At 42.7% G+C, this 21,474-nt stretch overlaps 1 protein-coding gene across 2 annotated transcripts in view; it reads left to right on the forward strand.

Moving 5' to 3' along the window:
• The window catches only part of LOC141047230 (uncharacterized), a 218,053-nt gene extending 197,334 nt beyond the window's left edge, over window positions 1-20,719 (forward strand). For both annotated transcript variants that reach the window (XM_073542191.1, XM_073542192.1), the window contains exon 7: window positions 19,026-20,719. In XM_073542191.1, the coding sequence (XP_073398292.1) occupies window positions 19,026-20,584 (1,559 nt within the window). In that variant the 3' untranslated portion in view covers window positions 20,585-20,719. The remainder of the gene's footprint in view (window positions 1-19,025) is intronic.
• Window positions 20,720-21,474: the final 755 nt, after the last annotated feature.

A 21,474-nucleotide genomic window follows, 5' to 3' on the forward strand; every position in this document is an offset into this window, starting at 1 on the left:
AATGAGGCCCATATAATGCTCCATAAAGAATAATGAGCCCCATATAATGCTCCATACAGAATAACGAGCCCCATATATTTCTCCATACAGAATAATGAGCCCCATATAATGCTCCATAGAATATTACGGGGACCACATGATCCTCCATTCAGTGTAATGAGCCCCATATAATGCTCCACACAGAATATTGCTCCATACAAAATAATGAGCCCCCTTTAATGCTCCACGCAGAATAATGAGCCCCATATATTGCTCCATACAGAATAATGAGTCCCATATAATGCTCCATACAGAATAATGAGGCTGATATATTGCTCCATACAGAATAATGAGCCCCATATAATGCTCCATACAGAATAATGAGTCCCATATAATGCTCCATACAGAATAATGAGGCCCATATATTGCTCCATACAGAATAATGAGCCCCATATAATGCTCCATACAGTATTATGGGTATCACATAGTGCTCCATACAGTATAATGAGCCGTATATATTGCTCCATACAGAATAATGAGCCCCATATATTGGTGCATACAAAATAATAAGCCCCATATAATGCTCTATACAGTATTATGAGTACCACATAGTGCTCCATACAGTATATTGAGCCCCATATATTGCTCCATACAGTATTATGGGTATGCCAAAGTGCTCCATACAGTATAATGAGCCCCATATATTGCCCCATACAGCATTGTGGGTACCACATAGTGTTCCATACAGTATAATGAGCTCCATATATTGCTCACCATATATTGCTCCAAGCAGTATAATGAAACCCATATAAAGACCCCAAACACTATAATGAGCCCCATATAATTCTCCAAACAGTGTAATGAGCCCCACATAATACTCCATACAGTATAATGAGCCCCATACCTTGCTCCATACAGAATGGGCCCCATATAATGCTCCATACAGAATAAGTTCCATATGCTCCGTACTTTATATGATGGGCCCTATATATTGCTAAAAACAGAATGGGGTTCATATAATGCTCCATATATAATGGGCCCCATATGATGCTCCATTATATGATGGGCCCTATATAATGCTCCATATATAATGGGCCCCATATGATGCTCCATTATCTGATGGGCCCCATATAATGCTCCATATATAATGGGCCTCATATGATGTTCCCATATATAATGGGCCCCATATGCTTCAGTATAATGGGCCCCATATGATGCTTGATACATAATGTTCCCCATATGATGCTCCAGTATATGATGGGCCCCATATATTGCTCAAAACATTTTTAAAAAAGAAACCTAAAATCCTCCCCTCTCCTCGCTGGCCGCTGCTCTTCTCTGGACACCTCAGCGTCGCCGTCTTCCGGCTCTCTGCACTGTGACTATTCAGGCAGAGGGCGCACAGAAGTGACCTCATCGCACCCTCTGAGCTGAAACATCTAAGTCAGAAGACGCCACAGCGGAGGAGTGGGAAGAGGTAAGTATCGCAAGTGCCGGGGCCATGAGCAAGCGGGGAGGGACCGACTCTTTATTAGCCCATGTGACAACAGTTTAGTTCCACAGCAGAGAAAGGTTATATTATGGATCTGACACGTTGCCACATGGGCTAATAAAGAGTCCGCCGCTTTCCACAATTTATCATAGTGATTATATATATTAAATATATACACATACATATACACACAGACACACACATAATAAGTTCAGATACTGAGAATTACACCATGTATACAGGACAGAAGTATACACAGCTCCACAATATATACTGTGGTAAGTAATATCTAAGCCAAGAACAGGAAAGCATAATGGCAAAACTAAAAGCAATGGAGGAAAAAGTAAAAAATTTCCAAAACCCCGTGGATACACCTATTACATTACAGGAAGTAGCAGAGAGAATCTCTTCCATAAGATGTAGAAAAGCCGGTGGCCTGGATGGAATCCTACTAGAAATGCTGAAGTACAGTCCACAATGGTTAAACTCTTCAATATTGTGCTAAGTGCCGGCTACTTCCCTCGTACCTGGAACCAAGGCCTCATCACACCCATCCACAAGAATGGGGACAGGTATGACCCAGCCAACTACAGAGGAATATGTGTCAGCAGCAACCTGGGAAAACTGTTCAACAGCATCCTGAACAAGAGGATCCTCAGTTTCCTCACCGAGCACAACGTCCTCAGCAAGAGCCAAGCAGGGTTCATGCCAAACCACCGCACTACCGACCACATCTACACCCTGCACAGCCTCATTCAGAGACACGTCCACAATACAAAATACGGGAAGATATACGCCTGTTTCGTGGACTTTAAAAAGGCCTTTGATTCGGTGTGGCACCCAGGCTTATTCCTGAAACTGCTGGAGAGCGGAATAGGAGGAAAGACTTATGATGTTATCAAAAGCTCCTACACCGAGAACCTCTGCAGTGTGAGTGTGAACGGCAGAAGAACGGCCTATTTCCAGCAGAGCCGGGGAGTCAGACAAGGCTGCAGCCTAAGCCCAACGCTCTTCAACATTTACATCAAAGAGCTGGCTACCGCTCTGGAATCTTCCACAGCAACAGGTCTCACCCTCCACTATGCGCAGGTGAAATTCCTGCTGTATGCAGATGACCTGCTGCTTCTGTCACCAACCGAGAAAGGCCTCCAAGACAACCTGAAAATCTTAGAGAAATTCAGCTTTGCCTGGGCACTACCGGTCAACCTAAAGAAAACCAACATCATGGTGTTCCAGAAGAGAAAGAGAAAATCAGACCAGCACCCTTCATTTGTCCTCAACAACTGCGCCCTTACAGGAACGGACAAATATACCTACCTGGGCCTAGAGATTCACCGGTCAGGGAGCTTCAAACAAGCCATAGAGACCCTGAAAGACAAAGCATGCAAAACCTTCTATGCCATCCGAAGGAAACTTTACCTTCTGAAGCCACCAGTGAGGGTCTGGTTAAAAATCTTCGACTCTATCATCGGCCCAATCCTCCTGTATGGCAGCGAAGTCTGGGGTCCTCACACCTACCCAGACTGGTCAAGGTGGGATTCCAGCCCAACAGAAATATTCCACCTGGAATTCTGCAAGCACCGTCTCCAAGTCCATCGGAGTACCTCCAACAGTGCTTGCCGGGCCGAGCTGGGCAGATTCCCTCTACACCTAACGGTTCTAAAGAGGGCACTGTCATTCCGGGCTCACCTACGTAGGAGCAATCCAAGCTCCCATCACCATAAAGCCCTGACACATGTAGGTGAAACAGAAAAACCAGGATCCTCGGAACAGCCCACCCTAACCCAACCTGACCAAAACACCAATCACAACAACCTGACAAAAGCTGGAATTAGGAAGATGGTAGACGAAGGTCAGGAGAGGTACGTAAGTGACTGGAAGAACGATATCATCAACTCACAGAAACTGACCATGTACCGGAGTCTACAGAGAGACTACAGACTGGCCCCATACCTGGAGAAACTCCCGGACCGCAAGATCCTGAGCCGGTATAGACTCAGCGCCCACAGTCTGGCCATCGAGGATGAGACCCACTTCCTGCTACACTGCCCCAAATACTCAGCAGTGAGGGACACTCACTTCAGGAGACTCTCACATCTCTTCCCGGATTTCATCACCATGAAGGAGGAAGAGAAAACCTATATCCTGCTGGGGGAAGAAGAGAGAGCAGTGGAGATAGCGGCGCGGTATGTGAGCGAATGTCATAGACTGCGAGAAAGAGAACTATGATATGCCATGGACTTCTATGGCCCCCACCCTGGATCTGCCCCATGCCCCCCAATCACCTTCCCTATGCCATGGACTTCTATAGCCCCCACCCTGGATCTGCCCCATCCCCCCCATCCACCTTCCCTATGCCATGGACTTCTATAGCCCCATCCTGGATCTGCCCCATCCACCTTTCCTACAGCCCCTACCCAACATCCCTATCCCTATTCCCTTTTGTACACTTGCTTTGGCAAAACTAATGTGTATTTAGTCCTGCCAATAAAGCTTCTTTGAATTTGAATTTGTAATATAGAGTGCAGCTGTGTATATAGTGTATAGTGGGACTCACCCTCATAGACATGCATGCAGACATGTACAGAGAGATGCTCACACACTCAGATGAGTGCATAGATATGCTTATAGCCACTCTTATAAACGCACGCACACAAACATGCTTATAAACAATCGCACGGAGACTCGCACGCATGCAAGCAGACACACGCAAGCAAACACGCAAGCAGACACACACGCAAGCAAACACACAAGCAGACATGCACACAAGCAGACATGCAGTCTAGCTTGCAGGCATGCTTATAGAAATGATTACACACATGCATGCAGACATGCTTATAGACACACCCACAGACACGCTTGCAACATGCATAAAGACACGCTTATAGACACACTCGCAGACATGCTCACATGCATACACGCACATAGACAGGCACACAGACACTCATGAATGCATGCAGACATACACATGTGCAGTCACATACATATTTGGACTTATATACAAAAAAATCTTATAAAATTCATATCTATAGACATATAAATATATATATAAATAGAGGGTTTTTTTTACCTTCCCCCGACTTTTCACTGACCCACATGCATGCTCCTTTGATGTTCCTCTCCAGCAGGAGGATAGCAGTGCAGGGCGCGCTGCATTATATCATCGTAGCAGACAGGGCCATGTCTGTCTGCTGGCTGTGATGCGGCCATGCCCGCCACACAAGATTTAAAGGCGCAGTGCTGGCCTGGCCCGGGGGAAGAAACAGCCCGTCTTGTGTCCCTGCAGAGCTGCTGGAGGATCCGCCTGGGGGGCATATGCCCCTCTGCAGAGAAGCGGATCCCTGGCAGGTCACTGCTGAGTAGCGCAGGGAAAATAATCTGCTCTGACACTGGTAGCCTGGTACTGGCCAGCGTCAGACTGAAGAGCCCTACGCGCGCCGCGACGGCCTTTTCAAAATACCCTGTGTGCATGCACTCCTGCTTGCACACACTGACACAGGGCCGCCTGTTGTGAGCTCATCTGTTCATTCACCTTTTGTGTCCGAGGATCTCCCTCTTCTGGTGAAGGAAGGTAGTGAGGCTGATTTGGATGAAAGAAACCAAACACCTGATCAGGTGGATTGTGACTGGGTAACAGGAACTTCAGACTGGATATAAGGCAGCCGACACCCTTCTGAGTGGCTGGTGATTTCTCTGCTGGATTCTTGGAGACCAGTCTGATTCCTGCTTCCCAAAGATAGGTTTTTGCTCTGCTATTGAACTTATTAGTTTTGGTTTTGTTTACCTTGTTTTGGAGTTCAGCCATCCCCGGCTGGGGGTGTGCTGGATTCTTATTCCTTGATCAGTGTTCTCTTTTGCTCTGCTTTCAGAATATTCTGAGTGCTGATATAGGGTTTGAAGTCTAGTGACTTCAGGGTCCTTTTTGCTTATCAGTTGTGTTGGTAATATTTTTAGCAGGGTTTTTTTCGGATTGCAGACAGCAGCTTTTCTGTCCTGTCCTTTTTAGTTAGCTTGGGCCCCATCGTTTGCTCATCCTATCTTTCTATCTGTGTTAGTGTTTTCATCTTGCTTCACCGTCATTATATGTTGGGGGCTGCCTATTGCTTTGGGGTCTGCTCTGGGGCAGTCAGTTTTTCCCTTTTCTCTCTTTAGGCTTATTTAGATCTCCGGCTGTGACGAGGTGTCTAGGATCACCGTAGGAACACTCCACGGCTACTGCTAGTTGTGTGATAGGATTAGGGGTCTGCAATCCACTAATTTCCAACCTCTCTGATTTTCTGGGCTGAGCTTGCATTTTTGTTTTTTCCTCCTCGGTGACTCAATCATAACAGCCGCCGCTGCGAGCACGTACTGTCTCTCAAGTGCCACAGTGGCTCTTGTCAGCACATGCAAGGAAAGAGCGCACACACAAAGTGCCTCTAGTAAGATGTTTTAAAGGGCCGGCGGCCCACTGTGTTACATAGCCACCAGCCCACCCTGAATCTGCCCGGTTCGCCAGATTACCAATCCGGGCCTGCTTACATCCCCAAGATTTTGAGGGAAGAAATCTAAATGTGAATGCAAAAAAGTGCATTTTCAGAGACATGTGACATCCAAGACACTGGTATGCATTTAGCAGTTCCCTCAACACCTTCAACATATTCTGGAGATTTTTGTTTTCCAAAAAAGTTTTCACAGATCCACTTGAAGCATTTCCAAGATCTCAATTCCTTATCATTTAGAGTTCCTTCAGACACATCATCTCTCATACGCTCTCTGATGTGAGAACCAACAAATACCCCTTCCTTCAGTTTTGCTGGTGAAACGCTGGAGAATTCTGTGAAATGTCCTGGAGCCCTTATGAATTTGTCTTTGCCATGGCTATCACAAAGTTTTTAACCAATCCCAACTTTATCTGTAGTGGAGGAAGAAAGATTTTTGTTGGAGCAACTAAAGGATAATGGTGAACATTGTCTCTATCTGGACCATAGATGTTTCTCTGTCCCCAATCACGACAAACATAATGCTATACTGTATTTCTACTGTCCCATAAACACAAGAAGCAACAATATTCTGTGAAACCTCCTGGCATTCCCATTAGCAGACCAATCACTTTCAAATCTCCACAGATATTCCATTAATGATGCTTATATTGTATAGCATCCAAAACAACTGGCAGACTTTCATATCTTTCCTTTAGATGACATGAGTGAGCAATAGGGATTGATGGTTTCATATTTCCATTGTGATGCAACACTTCTTTCAAACTTCTCTGGGAAGTCGCCAATCTGCAACAAAATACTCTTGATTCAGTTCTTCAAAGAGGCCATTCACATTATTACAGTACACCATTGGTCCATCAACTGTGAAAAATTGTGTTAACGTGTTACTTATTTTGGTAATAACACACTTTGTCATCATCGTGAAGAAGATTCTTCTGTTTCAACATAGATGCAAGAAGTTCAGCTTTATTTTTTGACAATGGAAGGTCTCTGATGAGATCATTTAATTCATGTTGAGTAAAGCGTTCTGGCTGCTCCATCAGGTACATACTCATCTTGACTTGAGGTCTCCTTGTCTTCGCCAGTAGATTCAGCTCCATAGTCTTCATATTCTACTTCATATTCATGCAACCCAGACAACGATGGTACAGGAACTGGCAAGGTACCATCATGTGAAACTGGCCTAATCACAGATTCAAGTTCAGGGTAATAAATCTTATGTTTGTTCTTTGTAGAAAAGCCCTTCAGTTTTCACAAAACAAAAGTAGCAGTCATCACTATTATTTTTGGGTCATTTCCAAATCACGGGAACAGAGAATGACATAGCCACTTTCCTCATATTCCACCCGTCACGAAGACCATTTGAACAACTTGAGCATATCACATGAGGGGCCCAACTTTTGTCTTGATCAAGTGGACACTTAAAGTACATCTGGTACATCTTTTTAATATCATGAGTGATTGAACGTACTTGGCCTTTTGGTATAAAAGAACCACACACATAGCAGAATTTGTTTGGATGACTGATACACTGTTGGGGCATTTTTCTCTTTTAAATCAGATCAAACAGTAGAGCAAGTTCAGTTCAATGGTGGTGACAAACCAAAAAAAAATGTGATGAGCCGACCGACTATATGTAGATATTTCCCCACTAAATATCTAAAATCTTTACTGATGTTGACCCTGTAAGAAAATTCACAGTTAAGTAAGACAAGCAAAGAAATGGGAATAGCATAGGAAAAACCACAGACATTGAAAACAAAAATACTTCTGTCTAAGAAACTGTATGTGATAGAGCAAAACTAAGCATATTTTTGGATTCAGTACATCAAACTCCATAAAACAGACGTACGACCTTTGCTGATGATTTTTTTTTGTGTTGACCAGTGTTATGTTTTCAATTCTAAGGAATTCAGATTACTGCACAATCTCTCCTGAAATGGGGAGCACTAATACTTTCCCTACTCTTCTGGTCAGGACTCATAGTAGCTCCAATGGTCCACCATAAATGAGTGAAAGTCCTGTTTAGTATTGGAGCTTGCCCCTCATACTCCGTTGTTGTTGAGGATGTAACATGTTTTTTTGTTCTATGTCTATTTGTTTACGGTTTTTCATTTTGTATGAGCTGTGCTGGACTTGGCCTGCCTCACTTATGTGAGCCTGTAACTTCATGGTAGTCTTTAAAAAAAGGTCTCCTTTGCCTCTTCCAAATGCCCAAGATCTAAATTTGAAGACACCGCATCTCTTCAATATTATAAAGAGTCGTCTTGAATGTCTAATACTTTTTAAAGAAACTAATTTAATGGAAAATATTGCCCGAGCTCTAAATTTACTTGATGTTCTGTGGTGTGACATGGCAAGAAGAATGGTCAGATAGCCGGGTCACAACTAGGATGTCAGAAAAAATACAAAATCAGAAGATGCAAGAGTAGGCAACAGGAAACAAATACACAAGCCGGGAGCTGAGCACAGATGGCTGAACCAGAGGAGAACAAGGCTGTTTCTGGCAGCTTCCGGCAATATGCTTCAAGTTTTAGTAGGGCGTGGTGCTTTCCAATTGGCTGAAGCAGGGATAATAATAATTTTATTTCTATAGCGCCAACATATTCCGCAGCACTTTACTTTTTAAAGGTACAGACAATAGACATTGCAGCATAACAATAAACACATAGATAAACAGATACCAAAAGGAGTGAGTGCCCTGCTCGCAAGCTTACAATCTATGAGGAAATAGGTGGGACATGAAAGGTGGATGGTAACAATTGCTCCAGCCATAATGTAAGAAATCGGGTGTTCATGTAACATAGTTAGCAAGGCCGAAAAAAGACATTTGTCATTTGTCCATCCAGTTCAGCCTATATTCCGTCAGAATAAATCCCCAAATCTACGTCCTTCTAAAGAACCTAATAACTGTAAGATACAATATTGTTACGCTCCAGGAAGACATCCAGGTCTCTCTTGAACCCCTCGACTGAGTTCGCCATCACCACCTCCTCAGGCAGGGAATTACATATTCTCACAGCCATAGCAGTAAAGAATCCTCTTCTATGTTGGTGGAAAAACCATATCTCCTCTAGACGCAGAGAATGCCCACTTGTGACCATCACCTTCCTTGGTGTAAACAGATCCTCGGAGAGATATTTGCATCGTCCCCTATATACTTGTACATGGTTATTAGAATGTACTGTCAGTCGCCTTTTTTCTAGACTAAATAATCCTAATTTTGCTAATCTCTCTTGTATTGTAGTTCCCCGTCCCCTTTATTAATTTTGTTGCCCTCCTTTGTACTCGCTGTAGTTTCATTATATCCTTCCTGAGCACTGGTGCCCAAAACTGTACACAGTACTCCATGTGCAGTCTAACCAGAGATTTGTACAGAGGCAGTATAATGCTCTCATCATGTGTACTCAGACCTCATTTAATGCACCCCATGATCCTGGTTGCCTTGTCAGCCGCTGCCTGGTACGAGCTGCTCCAGGTAAGTTTATCATTAACTAGGATACACAAGTCCTTCTCCATGTCAGATTTACCCAGTGGTTTACCGTTCAGTGTGTAATGGTGATATTGATTCTTTCTTCCCATGTGTATAACCTTACATTTATCATTGTTTGTCAGGGATCCTATTTTATGATCCCACTTTGAGTTACTGTTTTGAAACTTGCATCTCTCTGGCACCCCCACTTACCCTCAGGTCAGTCAGGGAACTACAGCTAGGATAAATAGTCACCAAAAGCTGCCTGGTCATGTACTGGCTATTGGGCACTCTGCAGGGAGGGCGGTATGTATGTCCCCAGTCTCAGGTGGGTAATACACACATAATAACCTCCGTCCATCACTACCAGAGACTCCCCAAATACCCCAGAACACACTTTGCTGCCACCAGCTCCTAGTTCTGATATTAAAATCAATATCGGGTCAGGAGCCAACCCAACAGTAGCGTAGTTTTAGCACATAGGACGTGGCAATACGCTTAGTTAAAGGAAAAGGAAGCTAGTAAAGTTTCATAGTTTTATTCCAGAAAAGATAGGCAGTGTTTACAAAAATATAAAAAAAGTTACAAACGAGACAATTACAGTACATACAGACAATTACAAAATAAGAATGGTTTAAAATGATATCTTGCACTTATCAGTCAATGGGGAGTGGCAGGTCAAAATGCACAGCTTGCCACAGCTGATCCCCAGGCAGAAAGACAACTTCCTAAATGGGGTTCATAGCCTTATACCCTAGAATCCTAGAGTGGTAGAGTTGGAAGGGACCTCCTGGGCCATCTGGTCCAACCCCCTGCTCAAAGCAGGATTCACTAAATCATCCCATACAGATGTCTATCTAGACTCTGAAGATTTCTATTGAAGGAGAACTCGCCACCTCTCATGGCAGCCTGTTCCACTCATTGCTCACCCTAACTGTCAAAAAGTTTTTTCTAATATCTAATCTGTGTCTCCTCCCATTCTGTTTCATTCCATTGCTTCTAGTCTTTCCTTGTGCAAATGAGAATAAAGATGATCCTTCTACAATGGGACAGCCCTTCAGACATTTGTAGACAGCTATTATGTCTCCTCTCAGTCTTCTCTTTTGCAAGCTAAACATTCCCAAATCCTGCAACCGTTCCTCACAGGACATGGTTTGCAGACCGGTCACCATTCTGGTCACTCTTCTCTGAACTTGCTCCAGTTTGTTGATGTCTTTTTTAAAATGTGGTGCCCAAAACTGGACACAATATTCCAGATGAGATCTGACCAAAGAGGAGTAGAGGGTAGTAATGACTTCACGTGATCTAGTCTGAATGCTTATGTTAATATATCCTAGAATTGTATTTGCCTTTTTTGCAGCTGATCTATTAATATACCCAAGTCTTTTTCACGTGTGCTGTTGCTTACCCCTATTCCTCCCATTCTGTATATGCTTTTTTCATTTTTATTGCCCAGATGTAGTACTTTGCATTTTTCCCTGTTAAAAAAACATTCTGTTAGTTGCTGCCCACTGCTCCAGTTTTATATCTTTTTTGAATCCTCTTCTCTTTTCTAGTATTAGCTATCCCTCCTAACCTTGTGTCATCAGCAAATTTAATCAGTTTACCCTCAATTCCTTCATCTAAATCGTTGATAAAGATGTTGAACAATACAGGACCCAGGACACCGCCCTGTGGTACCCCACTTGAGACATTCTTCCAACTGCATGTGCAGCCATTTACGACCACTCTTTGGGTCCGATCACTAAGGCTAGTTTCACACTAGCATATGGAGGAGCTGTGGAGGTATGCGGAATTCCTCTGTGAAGCTCTGCCCCCGGCCGCACCTCCTCAGGTCACCTCCGCCTCCATCGGCATGCGGCCTGGGTACCTTATCTTTTGCATTAGGTACACAGGCCGTGTCGATGTATGCGGATGCCTCCGCATGCGTCGTTTTGATGGTGCGGCGACCGCACCAAAATGCAACACGTCCTTTATTATTGCATTTGACATTGCGTCATAATTCCTGATGTTATCAAACCCCATTTGCCACCTTTCGGCCCAAGTTTCCAACTTATCCAGATCCATCTGTAGCAGAATACTATCTTTTCTTGTATTAACTGCTTTACATAGTTTTGTATCATCTGCAAATATCGATATTTTACTGTGTAAACCTTCTACCAGATCGCTAATAAATATGTAGAAGAGAAGAGGTCCCAACACTGACCCCTGTGGTACCCCACTGGTCACAGCGACCTAGTTAGAGAATATACCATTTATAACCACCCTCTGCTTTCTATCACTACGCCAGTTACTTACCCATTTACACACATTTTCCCCCAGACCCAGCATTCTCATTTTGTATACCAACCTCTTGTGTGGCACGGTATCAAACGCTTTGGAAAAATCAAAATATATCACATCCAATGACTCACCTTTGTCCAGTCTATAGCTTACCTCTTCATAAAAACTGATTAGATTGGTTTGACAGGAGCGATTCCTCATAAACCCATGCTGATATGGAGTTACACAGTTATTCTCATTGAGATAATCCGGAATAACATCCCTCAGAAACCCTTCAAATATTTTACCAACAATAGAGGTTAGACTTACTGGCCTATAATTTCCAGGTTCACTTTTAGAGCCTTTTTGAATATTGGTACCATATTTGCTATGCGCCAGTCCTGTGGAACAGACCCCGTTGCTATAGAGTCCCTAAATATAAGAAATAATGGTTTGTCTATTACATTACTTAGTTTTCTTAGTAATCATGGGTGTATGCCATCTGGACCCAGAGATTTATCTGTTTTAATCGTATTTAACTGGTTTTGCACCTCTTCTTGGGTTAGATTCGTGACCCTTACCCCCTTACTGAACGCTGACGGGATAGTACATCAGCAGTCAGTATCCCCTGCTTTGAGATGGGCTCTGGCGGTGAGCCCACCTCAAAGACACGACTTGTCAGCTGTTATAAACAGCTGACATGTGCCCGCAATAGAGTGGAATCGCGATCCGCCCACACCTATTAACTAGTTAAATCAAGCTGTCAAACACTGACAACGGGCATTTAACTAGTAATTCCGGCGTGTGGCTGGAAATGAGTGCACCACCGCCCCCCGTCACATGATCGGGGGTCAGCAAAGCGTTCCCATGACAACCAGAGGTCTCATAGACCATTTCTTCATTTTGATTGCTATGAGCGCCACACTGTGGTCAGCGCTCATAGCAATGCTGTATTTCTGCTACATGTAGGCCCTTTCGCCCCAATCAAAATAAAACATTAAAAAAAAATCAAACCTACACATATTTGGTATCGCTGCGTTCAGAATTGCCCGATCTAGCAATAGAAAAAACATTAACCTGATCGCTAAACGGCGTAGTGAGAAAAAAAATCAAAATACCACAATTATGTTTTTTGGTCACCACGACATTGCATTAAAATGCAATAACGGGCGATCAGAAGAAAGTATCTACACAAAAGTGATATCATTAAAAATGTCAGCTCGATACGCAAAAAATAATCTTTCACCCGACCCGAGATCAGGAAAAATGGAGACGCTACGGGTCTCGGAAAATTGTGCTTTTTTTAGCAAACTTTGGAATTTTTTTTCACCACTTAGATAAAAGAGAACCTATACATGTTTGGTGTCTATGAACTCATAATCACCTGGCGAATCATAATGGCAGGTCAGTTTTAGCATTTAGTGAACTTACCAAAAAAGCCAAACAAAAAACAAGTGTGGGATTGCACTTTTTTTGCAATTTCACCACGCATGCAATTTTTTTCCCATTTTTGAGTACACTACATGGCAAAACCAATGGTGTAGTTCATAATTACAACTCATCCCGCAAAAAAATAAGCCCTCACATGGCCATATTGACGGATAAATTAAAAAATTATGGCTCTGGGAAGAAGGGGAGCAAAAAACGAAAACGCAAAACCGAAAAAAGCTCTGGTCATTAAGGGGTTAATATTGGGATTTCTTTGTCTCTTGGTATTTCACCTAGCATTTTATTTTACACCGTGACTACCGTGGAGAAGAAGGTGTTTAATATATCAGTTTTTCCTCATCATCTACAGCCATTCTTTTCTCACAATTTTTTGAGGGGCCTACACTTTCACTTTTGATTCTTTTACTATTGATATAGTTGAAGAACAGCTTGGGATTAGTTTTACTCTCCTTAGCAATGTGCTTCTCGGTTTCCTTTTTGGCAGCTTTAATTAGTTTTTTAGATAAAGTATTTTTCTCCCTATAGTTTTTTAGAGCTTCAACGGTGCCATCCTGCTTTAGTAGTGTAAATGCTTTCTTTTTACTGGTAATTGCCCCTCTAAGGCTGGTTTCACATTCGCGCTTTTTAAGCGCACGCACGGCCGAGGGTAGCTCCGCCCCCGAGCCGTCTCTCTGCCCGGCGTGCCCGCCCCTTCCTTGTAGCGCCGCCTCCTAGCGCACAGCGGCGCCTGCGATTGGCGCACCCTATCTTTAGCATAGGGTGCGCAGATCGTGCGCAGGCCGTGCGCTAGTTGCGCTTTGACCTGCGCTGCGCACTTTTGACGGTGCGCTGTGCGCGCCAAAATCAAACTTTTCGGATTTTGGCGCGCACGGCGCACCGTCAAAAGTGCGCAGCGCAGGTCAAAGCGCAACTAGCGCACGGCCTGCGCACGATCTGCGCACCCTATGCTAAAGATAGGGTGCGCCGATCGCAGGCGCCGCTGTGCGCTAGGAGGCGGCGCTACAAGGAAGGGGCGGGCACGCCGGGCAGAGAGCCAGCTCGGGGGCGGAGCTACCCCCGGCCGTGCGTGCGCTTAAAAAGCGCGAATGTGAAACCAGCCTTACTTCTTCGTTTAGCCACATTGGGTTTTTCCTATTTCTTGTCCTTTTATTCCCACAAGCTATAAACCGCTTACAGTCCCTATTAAGGATATTCTTAAACATTTCCCATTTATTTTCTGTATTCTTATTTCTGAGGACATTGTCCCAGTCAACCAGATTAAGGGCATCTCTAAGCTGGTCAAACTTTGACTTCCTAAAGTTCAGTGTTTTTGTGACTCCCTGACCAGTCCCCCTAGCGAAAGACAAGTGAAACCGTACAATATTGTGGTCGCTATTTCCTAGATGCCCGACGACCTGCAGATTTGTTATTCTGTCGGGTCTATTAGATAGTATTAGGTCTAAAAGTGCTGCTCCTCTGGTTGGATTCTGCACCATTGTGAAAGATTTTTCTTGGTTATTAGCAGAGACCTGTTGCCTTTCTGGGTTTCACAAGTCTCTGATTCATAGTTAATATCTGGGTAGTTAAAGTTCGCGATAACAAGGACCTCATCTATCTGCCTTAGTAGTAGACTTTCCATTGTTTCTGTTATATTTGGGGGTTTGTAACAGAACACAATGAGAGCTTTGTTACTATTTTTCCCTCCATGTATTTCGACCCATGTGGATTTGACATCCTCATTCCCTTCGCTAATATCCTCCCTTAAAGTGGACTTTAGACAAGACTCTACATAAAGATAAACCCCTCCTCCTCTCTGATTTTTACGATCCTTTCTAAACAGACTGTAACCCTGTAAGTTAACTGCCCAGTCATAGCTTTCATCTAACCATGTATTAGTTATTCCCATTTGTCATAGTTACCCGTAGATATTTCTGCTTCTAGTTCTTTCATCTTGTTTATCAGGCTTCTGGCGTTTGCGAGCATGCAGTTTAGAGGATTTTCTTTTGTTCCAATCTCCTACCTGTGGATTGTTTTAGAAATGTTCTTACCTCCCTTCCGAGTATGTTGTCTTGGGTTTTCTTTACCACAACTCATATCCTTCATCAATATTTTTCTGGCTTCATGTTCGTGTCTGTTTTTCTTCCTATCCCCTCTTCTTCTAGTTTAACGTAAGTATGTCACAGTCCAGACACAGAGGGCTATTAAATGCATAAAGTGTATGAGAACATCATACGAGGAACCTGGTTTTGGTAAAAATTTTGAATGGGTAACACAGGGATAGCTAGATTATTGTGTTGAGTCAGTAGGCCAGTCTGAAGAAATGTGTTTATAGGGCACAATTAAAATTATAGGTATTGGGGATTAATCAAATTAACCTGGGTAGTGCATTCCAAAAAATTGGCGCAGCATGTGTAAAGTTTTGGAGACAGGAGTGGGAGATTCTGATTATTGAGCATGTTAATCTCAGATCATTTGCTGAACGGAAAGCACAGGTAGGGTGGTAGACTGAGACAAGGGAGGAGATGTGGGGTGGTGCTGAGCCATGGAGTGCTTTGTGGGCGAGGGTAATAAGTTTATACTGAATTCTGCAGTGGATAGGTAGCCAGTGTAATGACTGGCACAAGGTAGAGGCATCAGTGTAATGGTTGATGAGGAATATGATCCTGGCTGCAGCATTGAAGACATATTGGATAGGGGATAGTTTGGTAAGTGGGAGACCGATTAGTAGAGAGTTAAAATAGTCCAGATGAGAATGAATAAAAGAAACAGAGTTTTTACAGAGTCGAAAGTAAGTTTTTGAGGTGCAGATAGCAAGAGCAAGCCAGTGATCGGATGTGGGGGGGTGAATGAAAGCTCTGAATCAAGTATGACCCCAAGACAGCGGGCATGTTGCTGGGGAGTAATGGTAGAACCACACACGGAAATGGCAATGTCGGGCATAGGTACTGTAGGTTAGTAGAGGGATGAAGGAGTTCCGTTTTTGACAGGTTCAGTTTCAGATAGAGGGAGGACATGATGTTGGAAACATCGGTAGAGATGTGTAAGCTAGCGCTCACTGAGGGTATTGGGGAACACTCACTTCGCTGCAGATAGACCAGGTCCGGCACAGGCTTTTTCATATAACATAGTCCATATTGTTTATTGTGCAGCATAAACCATAGCAACATGAGGAAAATGATAACAGTCTTACAGCAGACAAAAACGAATGCTCATAGTGGAGCTCCGCTCCCTTAGCCCTGTGTTCACACAGGCTGTGCTTTAACAAGCAAACAAGCTCTACAGTCTCTCAGATAATTCCCCCCTCTGTCTGGGGTTACCTCTTAGCTGCTTCTCAGTCCTGACATCTCTTTCCTCCTGGGGACTGGCCAGCGCTCACAGGCCATTACACACAGACCACACACGGTCAGCGGCGTCCACCTGTGCGCTTCAGCAAGGTAGCGCACCTTCTAGCTCGTTGGCTTTCCGGGACCTTCCACAAGGACCAATCAGATCCAGGCATTCTCTCATGTGACCTACCCTGGTCACCTTAAATGGTCCGTAGCCACGCCCAAAGCATCACATGGCTATGATCTCATTGCAGGTCCTTCACAACCACACACATAGGCTTTTACTTCAGACACACGCCCCTGAGTGGGTTTGTAGGTGACTAGTCCCACCCATCTCACCAGCCATCTTGAAGCCTTCCCTGATACATTGTAAAAAAACCTCAGCAGTACCTCTGCTGATCAACACTCATTCAAGCTTCCATCCCAGGGCCACACCCTCGGGATACATAAGGGTCATTTACCATCCTATGTCCATTACCACAATGGATATGCCTTTGTGCATGACCCATACAGCACCCCCTAGCGGACACAGTGGTCACTGCACCACAGATGGTACAGGAAACCAAATCTACTGATTATAATATAAAAACCTCAGTGGCGCTCAAGTATATATAGGGACTCCAGCAGCAAAAGCAGAAAGACACCAGTCACCATAGATGTCAAAGGGAAAGTCTGTATAGATAAATGAATTACTACTGCGCTTAGAGTCACTGGTATCTATTGTCTTACTCAAATGGATTTGAAGAGAAAAAAAAAAAAATCAAAGTCCAGAGCACAATAAAAGTACCAAGTTTGAACAGAGAACAACAATAAGTAACACTAAAAAAGTCATATATATCCCTTTGGATGCTTAATGCCAATTGTAGAGCAAGAAACCAAGATTACCTTGTAAAGTAGTAGGGGTTAACAGCCACAGAGGGGGAGGGCGGGCTCAGTCTCACAAGTGAACCCTGATTCTGTGTTTGGAGATCCCAAAAGTCCTTCTGTAAGTAATAACACTCCTCCGGTGGGTTGCTGATTAAATGCTTCTTGCTTAAGAACTGCAGTAATCCTGTTAGCGATGCTACCCCGGACTGAGGAGCCGATGTGGATGGAATGTAAAGAGTTAATGCATGGACCGTGGATGTGGGTAAATGCAGCAACCAAATGCATATGGTGAATATTTGTTGCAATCCAAATGTACTAGGAATAGGTTTGTTTAAATGTCTTACCTGTCTCCTGCCCTGTCTAACTGCCATGTATAACTGCAAGGTACTTTAAAAAATGTACATAAATGCACCCCTACATAAAAGCATCCGCAAGCTATGTCTGAAAACATAGGAGGCTAGTTCTTAGATCTATCACTAGTTTGCCTCATTAGCAATCAATCAACTAAGTTAATACAGCAGGAGCCAATAAATGGAGAGACAAATAAACTAGTTTGCAGGCCTAAATGGATCATAAACCTCTTTGACAAAGTTACATGACCTTACAGCATTAAGAGACAAGCAGAGAAAGATGAAGAAACTATATACCATTAGCTATATACCATTAGCTATGCTTGCTGACATGGCATAGAAATGACTGGAGACATGCAGGATCTATGCAGTAGTTGAATGAGCTATATATCTGTATGAAGAGAATAGGAAGCAGGAAGCAGATTACTTCAGTTGGACACCACACAATCCCATACTGCTAGACTGGATGGTACCACAGGTCCCAGGCAACCTAATCTTATTGGAAGGACAGAGCCTGTTCCATCCAGAGTTTCTGGTTGCTATGTCTCCTGCATCACCAGCATCACCTGCAGAATGAATAAGGCAGCGCCTGGTGGCAGAAACATGTTGCAGGAGCAGATCCCAGAAAAAATGTGACACACCATTTACAGAAGTCCTAATATGACAAAATAGAAAACCAGAGCAGTAGAAAACCCAATAAAGTGGCTCAATTTTGGAAATTATAACCCTCAGGGAATTAATCTATAGAAGTAGTGACTATTTTGACTTCACAGACACTTTCTGGAAATTAGCACTTGGTGGATGTTGGAGAGTGAAAATTGCACATTTGCCATTTTATTACCCATCACATTGTGTCCAGATTGTGTTCCAGGAGACACACCATAAATTAAGTGGGTTCTTCTCAATATAGTAAGGCCAAATACATGGATGTTGAATGTGGTTTGGGCATACTGCAAGGCTCAGAAGTCAAGGAAAGATTTGACTTTGGGAGAGCGGATATTGCTGAATTGGTTTATGGAAATCATGCTGCTTTACAAGAGGCTTTGAGTCACTAATAATGCAGAAACCTCTGTTTTTCCTCTGTCAGATGATGTACCCGAGTGGGGCTTGTTTTTGTGACATGAGTAGAAGTTTTATTGTTATTTTCACCTACATTTGGGAGGCAGAATGAACAAACAGCCGAACACCATGCTCTGCTGGTTCATGCTATGAGGTTTTCTATCAGACTGTGAAATGTCATTGTCTTGGTGAATAATTAAACTTTTTAAGCATAACTTGCATTTTTACAGATAGTTTGAGTAGAAATGTTAAAAAATATAAATGTCAAGGATTTTATTCAAAAATAATAATTAGTTTTATTCTTGGCAGATGACTGTACCAGGAGATCAGAGAGACACCTGACATCTTCAGTTTTTAAATCAGATGATCTTGAGATTACACAGGATACAACTGAAGTAAATGCCATTACACCAGATCTACCAATACCATCATCCATTCGCCGCAAATATCTACCATCTGATCCTTTGAAACAGGTCCTGTCTTCTGAGTCATTACCGATCCCTGAGGAAAATCTAAGTCACAAAATAAGCATTAAAAAACAAACTGATAAAGCAAAGAAGCCATTTTCATGTTCAGAATATGTAAATAATTTTCCCCTCGAAAAGTCTTTTCTTAAATATCAAAAAAATCACACAGCAGAGAATAGATTTTCTTGTTCCAAGTGTGGGAAATGTTTTAACCATAAATCAAATCTTATCACACACCAGAGAACTCACACAGGGGAGAAGCCATTTTCGTGTTCAGAATGTGGAAAATGTTTTAGCCAGAAATCAATTCTTATCACACATCATAAAACCCACACAGGGGAGAAGCCATTTTCCTGTTCAGAATGTGGGAAATGTTTTAACAAGAAAGCAAATCTTGATAGCCACCATAAAACTCACACAGGAGAGAAGCCTTTTTCTTGTTTAGAATGTGGAAAATGCTTTACTGATAAATCAGGTCTCATCAAACATCAGAGAACTCACACAGGGGAGAAGCCATTTTCCTGTTCAGAATGTGGGAAATGTTTTCACAGTAATGCAGGTCTTGATAGACACCACAGAACCCACACAGCGGAGAAGCCATTTTCATGTCCAGAATGTGGAAAATGTTTTAACCAGAAATCAAATCTTGCCACACATCAGAAAACTCACACAGGGGAGAAGCCATTTTCATGTTCAGAATGTGGAAAATGTTTTACAGATAAATCAGGTCTTATCAAACATCAGAGAACTCATACAGGGGAGAAGCCATTTTCCTGTTCAGAATGTGGGAAATGTTTTCACAGTAAAGAGGGTCTTGATAGCCACCACAGAACCCACGCAGCAGAGGAGAAGCCTTTTTCCTGTTCAGAATGTTGTAAATGTTTTAACAATAAATCAAGTGTTATCAAACATCAGAGAATTCACACAGGTGAGAAGCCATTTTCATGTTCAGAATGTGGAAAATGTTTTAACCAGAAATCAAATCTTGTCACACACCAGAGAACTCACACAGGGGAGAAGCCATTTTCATGTTCAGAATGTGGGAAATGTTTTACAGATAAATCAGGTCTTATCAAACATCAGAGAACTCACGCAGGGGATAAGTCAGTTTCCTGTTCAGAATGTTCTAAATGTTTTCACAGTAAAGCGGGTTTTGATAGCCACCATAGGTTTCTCCACTGTGTGGGTTCTTTTTCCTGTTCACAGTGTGGGAAATGTTTTAACAAGAAAGGACATCTTGATAGCCACCATAGAACTCGCACAGGGGAGAAGCCTTTTTCATGCTTAGAATGTGGAAAATGTTTTGAGAATAAATCATCTCTTCTTAGCCATCAGAGCAGTCACACGGGGAGAAGCTTTTTTCATGCTCTTAATGCGGGAAATGTTTTACATGGAAATTAACTCTTAATAAACTTCAGAGAATTCACACGGGAGAAACCTTTTTCATCTTCAGAATGTTGTTTTAACCAAAAATTGTACCTTCTCTTTTCTCATGTTTGGTCTCTTTAAAATAAAAACATTCATACTCTCCTTCCATGCCAGCGCTTATCAATTGGTTTTGCGATTCGCGTTCCCGCATTTCTTTTCGAAGGGCTCATCTTCGCACTTCAGTGCCATTACTGCCTCAGCTTGGAAAAAGAAGCACTCTTAACCCACATAAAGGAAGACAGCTCAGGCCTGTAAGTCCTGCAATTTCTCCTTTCTTAATGTTGATCTCACAAGAAAACAGATCCACAAATCTCCTTGTGTTCTCACAGATGCCTACATACTGAGCAATGTTTGCGTCACAAACAACTTTTCCTCCCCTCCTCCCAAGGCACAGGGGATTCTGATATCGGGAATGCCATAATTGATTTGTATTTCATATTGCATCTATCCCTACTAAACAAGACATGGAACAATATACAGCTCTGGCAAAAATTAAGAGACCACTGCAAAATTTTCAATTTGTCTGATTTTTCTCTTTATAAGTATATTTTTGAGTAAAATGTAATTTGCTCTTTTATTCTATAAACTATTGAAATATGTCTTCGAATTTCCAAGCACTAAATTTTGTATTTATTTTCATAAAATGAGAAATGGTCAAAATAACAAAAAAATGCAGTGCTTGCAGACATCAAATAATGCTAAGCAAATAAGTTCATAATCATTTAGAAACAACAATACTAATGTTTTAACTCAGGAAGAGTTCAGAAATCTAAATTTTGTGGAATAATGATGATTTTTAATCACAGCTTTCATGCATAATGGCTTGCTTTTCAACAGTCATTCACGCTGCTTTTGGGTGACCT

The sequence above is a fragment of the Dendrobates tinctorius genome, unplaced genomic scaffold (genome assembly GCF_039654945.1).
Source record: "Dendrobates tinctorius isolate UK_male_01 unplaced genomic scaffold, ASM3965494v1 ptg000126l, whole genome shotgun sequence".
Lineage (NCBI taxonomy): Eukaryota > Metazoa > Chordata > Amphibia > Anura > Dendrobatidae > Dendrobates > Dendrobates tinctorius.